The sequence below is a fragment of the Haliotis rubra genome, unplaced genomic scaffold, assembly GCF_003918875.1.
Source record: "Haliotis rubra isolate DU_JTF1 unplaced genomic scaffold, ASM391887v1 Scf50, whole genome shotgun sequence".
Lineage (NCBI taxonomy): Eukaryota > Metazoa > Mollusca > Gastropoda > Lepetellida > Haliotidae > Haliotis > Haliotis rubra.
The window spans coordinates 1143868-1157055 of record NW_025767191.1 but is presented as its reverse complement, the minus strand read 5'-3'; the positions used below and the strand labels follow the sequence as shown (position 1 = coordinate 1157055).

At 42.4% G+C, this 13188-nt stretch overlaps 1 protein-coding gene and 2 long non-coding RNA genes across 9 annotated transcripts; 2 read left to right on the top strand and 1 right to left on the bottom strand.

Annotated features, from left to right (window-relative positions):
* The first annotated feature begins 5792 nt into the window (after positions 1-5792).
* On the top strand, positions 5793-8140 carry LOC124291858. The gene is made up of 2 exons (XR_006902304.1): positions 5793-5909; positions 6158-8140. It is a non-coding gene; the product is annotated as an uncharacterized LOC124291858 (long non-coding RNA).
* Positions 8141-8975: 835 nt separating this feature from the next.
* Positions 8976-9773, top strand: LOC124291864. The gene has a single exon (XM_046728931.1). It carries the CDS (start codon positions 8976-8978, stop codon positions 9771-9773), a length of 798 nt encoding a protein of 265 aa, XP_046584887.1.
* Positions 9774-11039: 1266 nt separating this feature from the next.
* LOC124291855 lies at positions 11040-12247 on the bottom strand. Of its 7 annotated transcripts, none has more exons than XR_006902297.1 (4): positions 12199-12239; positions 11737-11944; positions 11320-11687; positions 11040-11271 (listed from the first exon to the last, which is right to left on the bottom strand). It is a non-coding gene; the product is annotated as an uncharacterized LOC124291855 (long non-coding RNA). The 7 variants fall into 7 exon arrangements; XR_006902299.1 differs by having other exon boundaries at positions 11040-11687; positions 11737-11752; positions 11801-11944; XR_006902300.1 differs by having other exon boundaries at positions 11040-11687; positions 11737-11928; positions 12183-12247.
* Positions 12248-13188: the final 941 nt, after the last annotated feature.

Sequence of the window (13188 nt, the reverse complement as noted above, 5' to 3'; positions counted from 1 at the left end):
GACGCATACCTAGAGAATGTGTTTGTCACATGCTGTACACGAAGGAAGAGCAGAGATGATGTTTCTTATCAATTACGGCGTTATGCGTCTACATGACATTCAAAGACCTGTAAAAGGACTTTTGTTCTACTCGTAACTGATTTTACTGCCAGTATACATACATCAAATGTGAAGGCGCGTGTCTGATCGACTACTGCAGATGTTTGAGATACAGACTTGTATGCGGCGAACACAATGTGAATCAGGCTGTTATCACATTCTTGCAGAGTTAATGTAATACAGAATCCGACAAAGTGGTATCTCACTTAACCACTGCACATCGCGGATACATTATTGTACATACATTGTAAAGTTTGGGGAACCCTGTTTCATAAAACACGCCAGCAGTGGGAGTAAGGGCGGTTTCAGAGGACAGCAGCTGATCTCACCGCAGCAGATAACTGGGTTGACAGAGGGAGAACGATGTATGAGTACAGGTTTGGTAATCAAATACGCATCTCATAGACCAAAGTGACATTTAACAATTGATGGCAAAATAACGTTAACAAGAACTCAGGCTCATTCCTAGTCTGTCGTACAGACCCTGAAGCAAATATATCCAAGAAAGCCCACGCAAGTCTAGAAATTGTGGCAAGTCTAGATTTCCACAGCTTCAGGGGTCTCTGAAAATGAAGAAAATCCCTGGGCTCTTTTTATTGTATTTACAATCTTAATTTGAAACTTTTATTTTCTGAAAAATATGTTCATTTCAGAGACTAGCTGTTAGTCCAGCTCATTCGTATTGCCAGTGTATAGAAAGCACATTATAGTGTATCCACATTATAGAGTATCCACATTATGGTGTATCCACATTAAAGTGTATCCACAGTATGGCGTATCCACATTATAGTATCCACATTATAGTGTATCCACATTATGGCGTATCCACATTATAGTGTATCCACATTATGGCGTATCCACATTATAGTGTATCCACATTATGGCGTATCCACATTATAGTGTATCCACATTATGGTGTATCCACATTATAGTGTATCTACACCATAGTGTATCCACATTCTAATGTATCCACACCATAGTGTATCCACATTCTAAGGTGTCCACATTATAGTGTATCCACATTGTGGTGCATCTAGTGCACATTAAGAGAGCGAGGTATTCATTTACAATAAATATTAAGAGGTATTAATGTATCGACATGACTTTTCACACCAGAATTAGCACAATCTTTCAACCCGTGTATAAATGAACACATGATTACAATGTTTATGATCGCCATTATCACGGAGTTGACATGCAGTGGCAGCGCCGTGAACGAATAATACTTGTCTTACACATGTTGCGAGTATTTTCTGATCATGGTCATTGCTATGTCTGACCAAAGATGAGGTGCCTGACCATAGATAAGGCGCCTGACTCTGAGTGTCTGGGTTCGAATCCCGGATGGGACTCAACTAAACCAAAGTACTACAATATGTACTTTGCTAAGGAAGTGTAATCCCAAATATGACATATGTTACGGCTGGTTTGTATCAACAAATACCCATAACTGCACAGATTGACATAGTATGGTAACTAGACGTCTCTTTGACAGTTACCTCCCTTGTTATTCGTTGTTCTGTAACATCCAGCATGGCACTGGGACTTCCACATGCATAAACCCCGTTTCAAGGAATTAAGATAGTATTACAGTTTTTATTATACTGTACAAACCTTTCTCATATTACTTTTATACCGTTATGCTTTCCCAAGGATATATTTTAAACATGTCCGATAACTGTTTAAGACATCGACGACTGTCAAGGTCAACCCTGTCTGAACAATGGAACCTGTGTGGATGGCGTGGACTCGTTCGTGTGTGAGTGTCTTCGTGGATATACAGGCTCCATCTGCCAAACAGGTGTGTCTCCATACGCATTAACAGATGGTAGTGCTACACCTACCACAGTAAATACACAAAACACACAATGAGGTCAAAGTATCATCTCCCTGTCACGGTCAGTGTGGACACAATCACACAACGTCACACACTCCTTCACGCCCAGAAGCCCTGACCAGCTACACAGTGGACACTCACAAATTCGTCGTGTGTCCAGAAACGTCACACAATTCTACTCCCTGTCAAGGTCAGTGTGGACACACATGTTATAAGTATCACAGAAGCCCTGACCAGCTACACTGGACCTGTCGTGTGTCCAAAACCATGGCTCAGTAGTTACCAGTACATAGATAAGTCGGAACTGTACACAGAAATTAATTTATTCAAAGCCCTTACCTCATGCCATGTTCGCCCAAGGGGACGCAACTCTGTTCAGCGTATTACAGTGGCTTGCAACAACGTGGGCAACTCATGCCCTGTTCAGATATATCACCTACGACATTCACAATCATTCAGAACACTGAAGGGCAACCTTTTGTCATGTCATCGCGACACGGCGAGCTGATAGGGATTGGTGGGGTGTGTGCCTCACTGGGTGCTTGCCGAGTGCATAGCCCCTGTACACGGAAACACGCCGCATGATGTATAACAGCACTTGATAGTCATAAACTTATATAAAGATAACTTCGATAAGTTGAAGCAGGAGCATGATCTAGACACTAAAGTCGTAGTCGTTATGAATAATATGTCATTTTCCACAATATTGTCCTTTTCAACAATATTATCTTTTTCCACAAATATTGTCTTTTTACACAAATATTGTCTTTTTACACAAATATTGTCTTTTTACACAAATATTGTCTTTTTACACAAATATTGTCTTTTTACACAAATATTGTCAACACTTGAAATGACAGGTCGGGTGTAATCTGTGGTATGTCTGGGCTTGATTCCAATCAACATAACGTCAGATATATAGGAAATCAGCCTCCTTGTCTTTATCGTCTTATCATTATTACAACACGTCACCTACCTATATTACTATTTTGGACTTGCAGATATCAATGAATGTGCGAACCACCAATGTCGCCACAACTCTACTTGTGTGGACGGCGTCAGCAACTATATATGCGACTGTGCACGCGGCTACGTTGGCATGTACTGCCAGACAGGTAGATCCCTATCACATAGATCAGTGTGACTTTGAGCATGTGTGCATGTGACGTGGCGAGATAGCCGGCTGTAGAGCACTTCCTGGTTGTGTGTATCTGCACGGCATGCTGACTACAGACCTCCTTCGACTCCCCCTTGATCAGGTATACATACCAGGAAGAAGGTGCTGGTGAGCACTGGAAATTGAAACCTCAGCACAAAACTGAAAATATATACTTGGTTGTTATAAGCGTTTTGTGGTTGTTCTAAAAATTGGTAAGTGTTTAATTGACACAAAACTATCTAAAAACTTATAAAGTTGTATGTCCAAGTTTAAACATTGATTTTCTATGACTTTAAACTATAAGAATGACCCTGAAGCAGAAGAATATAATGTCTCACATGCACATCGGTGTGTGATTGTCTTTACTTTTACGGACGCATGCCGGTTATAGAGATGTTACCCACTAAGATACCAAGCTGATGTTTAGACACGAATAGCCTATTGTTTCCTGGGGGCACTGTGAGTGCTGGTGTGAGTATGGTTGAAGGCCGTTTTGATACTTCATTTATGACAGGTAATAGACGTTCAGAACTTCCATGAAGCCCACAACCTAAGTGCTGACAAGCCTGAAAAACATAATCTGAGCGAATCGGGATTCCAACCCACGATATCTGGTTTGTGGTACTCCAAAGGGGAAGCAGCCATGACTGCGAATAGCATCGCTAACGATTTAGCCAACTCTGTCCCTTGATAGGGAATGGGAGTCATGTACACGTGTAACTGTGAAACGAGAAGCCCAACATATTGAGACGAAGGCGTTGAGTGACAATACAACAGTATAAGTGTTCACTTGCGAAATACAATGAATGTGTCTATTGGACTGTTGTGGATATACTGGGTAGATAGATGCCTTGGTCTGTTCAGTGTTCGAATATTTTTATCGTGTCCTCTTTCCAATGGTTGACGGCTGTGCTGGACATCGTGGATCCAGATCCTGCTGTCGGAACCAGAGATCCGGTCCATTGTGGTTCAGGACCAACTAGCCATGGATAAAATCCAAACTTCGCAAAGGCTCTTCGTCTGTCAGTACATCACATATCTCATGTCTTCGTCTGTCAGTATATGTTATATGTCATATTTCATGTCTTCGTCTGTCAGTACATCATATATCACATGTTTTCCTCTGTCAGTACATCACATATATCATTTCCTCGTCTGTCAGTATATCACATAATTCACGTCTTTGTCTGTCTGTACATCACATACCACGTGTCTTCGTCTGTTAGTATATATCAGACCGCCTCCGTGGTGTAGTGGTTAGAGCGTCCGCCCGGAGAGCGGAAGATCGCGGGTTCGATCCACGGCCGCGTCATACCAAAAGACGTTAAAATATGATACTTGTTGGTCCCTGCCTGGCGCTCGGCAGTAATGGGTACATCAAGGACTGGTCGGCTTGGAGTCAGTATAACGTGTCTGAGTGGGGTATTCTTAACTGCAGTATGGTATCCCAGCGGGCTAGCACGATAAAACCAGCTTAAGTCTGGGCTAGTACAAGCAGCCACACATACACACGCATGGTTTATTCCCAGAGTGGCCCCTCTGTCTATTACGTAACAACCAAATTCAGGGGCCACTACGGGACAACTCGTTAAGAAGGTGTGAACGTGGGGGGCAGTGTGGGACAACTCGTTAGTTGTCAAAACAAAGAGTTAATATCAGCCATGGCTCTGAAGGGAGAGATTGTTCCTGGTAGACAAAATGGACTTGATATTTGATGGATGGTTTCAGGTATAACAAGAAGAAGGAAAACAAGAATGGCACAGTAGCTTGGCGTTGTCCTCAGACAGGTTGTCAGTCAACGATCACTACTGATGTTGATTGTTGTCTTCATAGAAGAAGAAAAGAAAGAAACCACTGACAGGTTCAGCAGACGCAACATCACTAGAAGTTGCTTCAAATCTTAAGCTCTTTCACTGTGTGAAGTCGAGTTTGTTCAGACAACGTGCCAAGAAAGTTCCACAGACACCGCAAGCAGCAACAGATATCCAGCTAGATGGTGAATGGACAGACTTTTTCTGGTGATGACTTTCTGCTCATAGACGATCGTCAAGAAAGTAGTAGAATTTTGGTATTTGCTACTGTTGATAACCTGCAAAGGCTGTGCAAGACCGATACTGTTTCCATGGATGGTACCTTCAAAATCTGCCCCAAGATTTAGTCCAACACAGTTGGTAATTAAGCTGATTGGATTAAGAGGGGCCAGTGTGGGAACACATGAGTGTTCGGGGGCCACTCTGGGATGAGTTGTTAACAAGGCGTGAAAACTCAGGGGCCACTGTGGGAAGGGCCACTCCGAGAATAAATCACACGCATGCACGTCGTCATATGACCGAAATATGATCAAGTACGACGTTAAACCCAATTTCACCTCACCTCACCTAGTATATGTGATATCCCATGGCTCATTCTGTCTGTTTATCACATGTCTTCGTCTTTCAGTACATCACATGTCTTCGTCTGTCAGTATATGTCATATCACATGTCTTCGTCTGTCAGTATATGTCATATCACATGTCTTCGTCTGTCAGTGCATGTCATATCACATGTCTTCGTCTGTCAGTATATGTCATATTTCTGTTTGTGCGACTTGCTTTACTTTTGTCAACGTAAGTTGATAAGTCATGGAATAACTAAATGTTCATTATCCAGATTAACGAATTTGTATGTACAATATTTCACTATGTATATGATGTTCACCAGATATCGATGAATGCTTGTCTGAGCCCTGCCTCCACAACGGCGTCTGTATCGATGGCATCAACTCGTTCAACTGTTCCTGTGGGGAAGGATATTTTGGAATACTTTGCAACGAAGGTAACCTCAAGCATAATATTGTTTGTGAACTAACCACGCAGTGACTGGTGTAATGTGACTCAATAAATTGGGCTGTCAATATTGAGTATGTTAGCAATACACCAGAAATGACCTTCATACATTGTACCCAAGTCTTTACAAGCCTACCCCGCCGCCTTGCAGTCGATAATGGGTCAGGCAGCAACAAGATACTCCAAGCTTTTATGTTACACCAACGTAGTTTACTGACCTTAACATTTCCATCGCAGAATATACGACAACAACACCGGGTCCAACATCAACATCCCCGTCTCCAACTTCAACAAGCGTCATCCCAACAACCACTGCCACTCCAGCATCGTCCACCTGTACATTATCTTCGACTACTTTAGTTATCAATCAACAACTGTCTTCAAGAAGGAATGTTTCCAGCTATTTGTTGCTCAGCTACAAAAATTTAAGTTCATATTTCCGGAAGCGTTCCACTGCACATGACAGTAGAATATCGTCGATTCTGATTGGTTGCGGAGCCCTTCTAGTCACATTGTGTGCAATGGCTGCCGTGTGTGTACATGACTGCATGGTGTTTTTCTGGACTCCGAGGAGAAAGGTGGAGGCATTCGATATGTTGCGTCGTCATGGACTCACGGATCCGTCAACGAGGTATGCTGTTACCACTACGTCGGCGAGGTATACCGTTACCACTACGTCGGTTGTGCATGTGAGGGAGAAGTCCCATGGTGCCATAGCCGCAGTTGAAGAAACAGTAACATAAGAAACATACCTTGCTTTGTCCCTTGCTTGTGTACATGGTGCTACACATACAAACAGTGAACGATCAATCCAAATGTTACAACATACTAGTAAGTGTGAAAAGGGGACTCAAATGTACAATAACAGACTAAACGACCGAAGTGTACCAGTTGCGTTGATAGCAAATGCCGAATTAGATCCATCTGTAGATAATAGGACGAAGAGGTAAATCTAACTTTAGATCCATATAACCCATAACATGATGAAAGAAAGAAATCGAACTTTTGATTCACGGGAAATACATCGTGAGATTCATGTGTTCACAATGTCACTGACAAGTAAATGTAACGTGAGATCTGTCATGTAAGTTAACTTGAGATCTCACAAGTAAGTTAACGTGAGATCTATGTGTGCAAAACTGACTGATAAGTAAGTTAACGTGAGATCTATGTGTGCAAGAACTGACTGACAAGTACGTAAACGTGAGATCTGACAAATAAGTTAGCGTGCGATCTATGTGTGCAAGAACTGACTGACAAGTACGTTAACGTGAGATCTGACAAATAAGTTAGCGTGCGATCTATGTGTGCAAGAACTGACTGACAAGTAAATGTAAGGTTAGATGAAAAGAATGGATGGAAGGAAATAATCAAGCGACTCATGCCCTGTTTGTTGCAGACATCACGATCTAGTAATTGTGTGGTGAAGTATGACCTTACGGCAAATTACGAATTATATCTTGCAAATTCGATTGTGTTACTTTACACGAGGTCTTCGGTTGCCGCATTGTATTTGTTTACACAGTAACTCTGACTGCCTCAAATACATTGTAGTACTTAGCTATGCATCGTGTACATTGCACTTCTTTACTCGATGTTTTGTTCACAGTGATGTCCCTTGTACCGCAAACATAACATCGGGGGCGCCATCTTAATACTAAAGAAATCACATTCAGTGTGAAAATTTCAAGGTTTTCTCAGTTGTACGAACATCACAGAATAATGAATACGATGAATAGAGAGCACGTTAAGATGTTACCGGCTGTGTATTCCTTTCTTAGAATTTAACCAACTGTCTTTGTGTTAAGCATTCTCTGGAGGACATACCTGGCCTTGACTGTGGTTTACGTAAACTGCTGCGCTATGGCATTGTAGAGAATGTACTTGACACCGGTAGTGGGCCATGTATGTATGACTGTAGGCATGTGCACTCGCCACGTGATAACGATAATAAATCAATGTACGATATGTATGTACAGTAAATGTGGAGCAACTCCGAGCTATCAAGTAGTTCATGCTGCAGTGAAAGTGTCATAACTGTATCATCAAGTTATCTTTACACTCAGAAAAACCATGTCAACCTGTTCTTGGAAATAGATTTGATCCTGTTAGAAAAATTAGCCTCTATTTAGGACGTCCTGACTCTCCCACTTACATATGTTTTATTGCGTAACAGGGCTGTATGTAAGGGACAATGTATATTAAACTCTGCTGATAACACACGGGTGTCGGTGTTTTATCAGCACGGTGTATGTTCAAAGGTTAATAGTCAGTTTATCTACTGCAACACAATCTTTAGTCAATCAGCTCAGCTGGATGCCATGTTGCTTCGTTTAATCTTTGTGTGTTAAGATTCACCACTTTATGTAGAAGCCACCAAACTGAGCGGCGCTGCTCCTGTGCCCAAAAAGTGTTTCGTGGAAGTCTGACTTAGCATTTTTCATTATGGCTGACGTCGTTCCGTGTAAGTGAATTACGTCCACTCCGGACGTGGTCGTTCCCATGTAAGTGATACCGCCGCACGCCAACACCAAGCCTTGGTTACCGTCTACAAGCCACGTCTGACTTGGAACCAGGATATACAACCAGGAACAGGATAAGAAACGCATGAACATTTGGTGGATTATCGTACAAGCCATTGATCTGCTTCGACTCACAAGTTGCGAGTGTAGAACCAAATCATAACAAAGTAGCAATAAGCTGGAGGTGCAAACAGACAGGTCTGGGAGTATTTATGTCTGCCAACAGTGTAATCAGATATACCGAGCAGGTAAAAAACGACCAAGAGGCCTGACGCAGCCACACGCCATACAACGAACACGGTATAAGGATAGAGCACTATATGACTGCGAGTTCTACAAATTATGCTCACTGAATGGTTGAAGTTTGTGATGGGAGGCTTGAATTCAAAGCGGAGCTCCAACATTCCAATACTGTTGTCTGTTAGGTCGATAAGCAGCGAGTCTGAACGATCCACCTCCAGTAGATCGTTGTTGAGGACAGCCTCCTGTAGAACCAGCTTCAGAGAGTGGTCCCCTTTCCCACTGACATCACAATGATCACTCTGAATGGTTCCGAGGTACTTGTGGTTGTTGATTATAAGAATGAACTCCTCAAGACATTTTCACAGTTTGGAAACGATGAACTGAGGATGGACGGGGTTCCCTATCGCCTTTGTAAACTGACAAACGGGAAAGTTGCCCTAACGTTTCCCCTGTCGCGAGAGATACAGATTATCTCCCTTCAACGTATGACGGTTGTCCAAGTCATCCCCACAGAGAAGATGTATGCCGGTATAACATCCGTTCCCAAGATGAAAAATGTGTTAGCTGTGGGCACACTTCGTGAGGAACCTGCTTCAATTGACTTCATTGATATGAAAGGATCTGTTTTAAAATCATTCCAACATGATCAGTTTGGTAATGCAATATGCATCACTCCAAGCTTCCTGGGCTCTACACCAAGTGGTGACATCCTCATCTCAGATCATTCAATGCACGCGTTAATATGCATATCTCAAAAAGGAGATATTCAGTGGCGTCATCAACCACACAAAGGAGAAAACTTTCTTGAAGACCCGGTAGGTGTGGCCTGCTTCAACGGAGATGTTTTCCTCGTGGACAGACTCAAGGGGTGTGTGTTTCTGTTCACTCACCGTGGATGGTGCCATGGCCCCGTGATCGAAACCAGCAACATATTCAGCGAGCCGTTCAGCATCTGCACCGACAGGAAGGGCACCGTCTACGTGGGTATGGGTGATGGTGACATCCAGGTGTACCCGGATGGAGGGACGGCCGAGATGACCACCTTCCGGACCGTCATCGACCTACCTCGCCGGCAGCGCATCACCTGACAGGCCTCAGTGAACATGTCGTGGTTTTAGTCGGTTCCCGAGTGAATCCTCTTGGTGAAGGTTGTCCTTTGGCAGGAGAAAACAAGTGAGCGTTGGAGTACTGTATGGTGCATCTGCTGCCCCGGTGATGTGAACGGCAGTCGGACAATGTCTTGAGTACAGTTTCTATGGCCAATGCACTGGTGTTGCTGTTGTTCGTAGCGTCATTGTGCAGAATGATCATATCAAAATTGATTACCAGTTATATTCAGTCATGAAGCTATCTCACTGCATAATTGTTGAATTTCATTCGGCTCATGCATATACCGTAACGAATTCAAACAGACAAATTACGAGGGTTTCATTACTTGTTTTATTACAGAGAGTAATTTATAAACACAACAATGCTGAACTGTATTGATAACATAACTAATAACACAATATTATTGACTTTTAATGCAATGATAGCAAATATACCCATAGTCACTTTGTTGATATTCGTTTATGTATCTGTTTGTACAACCAAAGTCATTGAATTGTTTCCTTTAATTACTAAAGGGGGTATATTTATGAGTACAGAATGTGATATATTTAAACCAAATAATGATATTTCGAAAGGCGGCGTATAAATTCCTTGTTTCGAGTTAACTTTAGAATTTCTTGAATGTTGAATAGTGTTTCTGTATGCTATGTTGCAGCATAAATATACGTGTATGCAAATATATACCTTTATAGACATCGCAACAAGCTAATGCTTACTTAAAGCGTATTGGAGCCAACAAAATAAGCAAGGAAGGGAAATTGGAGATAACTCATATTGTGAGATGACAAGAAAGTTTTTGTATTTGCAATGTTGAATTACTATCATTCTGCCAATCCTGTACAAGATTGCAACTTGTAGGTATGTATTCACACGTCGTATTATTTCGGATCACCGTCTAATGAGAAAATAAAATGTGCGAAAATGTCCTTATGTGCGTGTAAACTATCTGCCAACAATGTTTTGTTATGAACAATTCGCCATTGTTTGGATACTGCAGCAAATCCGACAATCAGCACCCACATACATGTATATATGTACCTCAAAAACTGGAGATCAGTGTGTCCCAACATCCACATATATCTGTACCTCAACAATTGGAGTTAAGTGTGTCCTAACACCTGCATATATGTATGCCCCAACAATTTGAGATGAGTGTGCCCCAACACCCACATACATGTTTATATGTACCTCACCAATTGGAGTTAAGTGTGTCCCAACACCTACATATATGTATGCCTCACCAATTGGAGTTAAGTGTGTCCCAACACCTAGATATATGTATGCCTCAACAATTGGAGTTAAGTGTGTCCCAACACCTAGATATATGTATGCCTCAACAATTGGAGTTAAGTGTGTCCCAACACCTAGATATATGTATGCCTCAACAATTTGAGATGAGTGTGTCCCAACACCTACATGTATCTGTACCTCAACAATTGGAGATCAGCGTGTCCCAACACCCACATGTATCTGTACCTCATCAATTGGAGATCAGCGTGTCCCAACACCTACATGTATGTGTACCTCAACAATTGGAGATGAGTGTGTCCCAACACCTACATGTATCTGTACCTCAACAATTGGAGATCAGCGTGTCCCAACACCCACATGTATGTGTACCTCATCAATTGGAGATGAGTGTGTCCCAACACCCACATGTATGTGTACCTCAACAATTGGAGATGAGTGTGTCCCAACACCCACATGTATGTGTACCTCAACAATTGGAGATGAGTGTGTCCCAACACCCACATGTATGTGTACCTCAACAATTGGAGATGAGTGTGTCCCAACACCCACATGTATCTGTACCTCAACAATTGGAGATGAGTGTGTCCCAACACCCACATGTATGTGTACCTCAACAATTGGAGATAAGTGTGTCCCAACACCTACATATATGTATACTTCAACAATTGGAGTTCAGTGGTGTCCCAACACCTAGATATATGTATGCCTCAACAATTGGAGATCAGTGTGTCCCAACACCTACATGTATCTGTACCTCAACAATTGGAGATCAGCGTGTCCCAACACCCACATATATCTGTACCTCAACAATTGGAGTTAAGTGTGTCCCAACACCTACATATATGTATGCCTCAACAATTGGAGTTAAGTGTGTCCCAACACCTGCATATATGTATGCCTCAACAATTGGAGCCCCAACACCCACATGTATGTGTACCTAAACCATTGGAGATGAGTGTGTCCCAACACCTACATGTATCTGTACCTCAACAATTGGAGGTGAGTGTGCCCCAACACCCACATGTATGTGTACCTCAACAATAGGAGATGAGTGTGTCCCAACACCCACATGTATGTGTACCTCAACAATTGGAGATGAGTGTGTCCCAACACCCACATGTATCTGTACCCAACACCCACATGTATCTGTACCTCAACAATTGGAGATGAGTGTGTCCCAACACCCACATGTATCTGTACCCAACACCTCAACAACAATTGGAGATGTGTCCCAGTGTGTCCCAACACCCACATGTATCTGTACAACAATTGGAGGTGAGTGTGCAACAATTGGAGATCAGTGAGATGAGTGTGTCCCAACACCCACATATATCAGCACCTTTATTTGCCACAAGCCAAGTTTACTGTTCCTGTTGCTGCACATGGTGCTCGTGCGACAGGCTTAACAGGTATACTTCCCCATAGGCCTTTACCAGTGGACTGTGGGGACGGAGTGGATCTCATACTGAACAATGTTCGAACACTGATCATTTAAACAAAGAACAGCAGAGAAACAAACTAATGTATGTCATTGTACATGAACTATAAGTTACACCCGACGTCAGCATTAAAACCCTTTTGGAAAGTTGACAATTCAGGACCATCAGAGAGCAATAAGCTGGAAAATTTCGATGAATCTACAGACGTCACTTTTCCGGTTAATTCGTGGATTCTGGGTAATCAACTGTCTACACAAAGCCAATGTTTCGTGACATTATCTTGCCGTCGTGATATATACTCCTGTATTGTCACGTATTGTAGCGTTGGTATAATGAAAGCGTTGACTGTCACGCTGAAGATATTGGTTCGATATCCGGGTTTCATCTAGAGAACTACGAGCGGCGAGACACATAACCCACTAACACACTGATGACCCTGCTATTTATAGGCCTTGTTAGAACAGTTCTTCATGTACAACCAAGTACTAAAAACATGTTTGTACTAATGTCTTGAAACATTTTGACGTGTAACTTGGTCTGCTGTGCAGAACCTATAACTGGGCCAGCAACGGAGTGGTGAAATTGGGGGAACTCAATGTGAACCGTGTTACGCAAAATACCGTAGCAAATAGTTCCTACAATCAACTGACGGTGGTGTTGCTGACAGGTAAACTTAAAACAATTTGGCATGGGATTTTCCTGG

Excerpts from the sequence above, each read along its gene's own strand:
- LOC124291864 (XM_046728931.1), top strand. The coding sequence starts at position 8,976 with ATGATCACTCTGAATGGTTCCGAGGTACTTGTGGTTGTTGATTATAAG.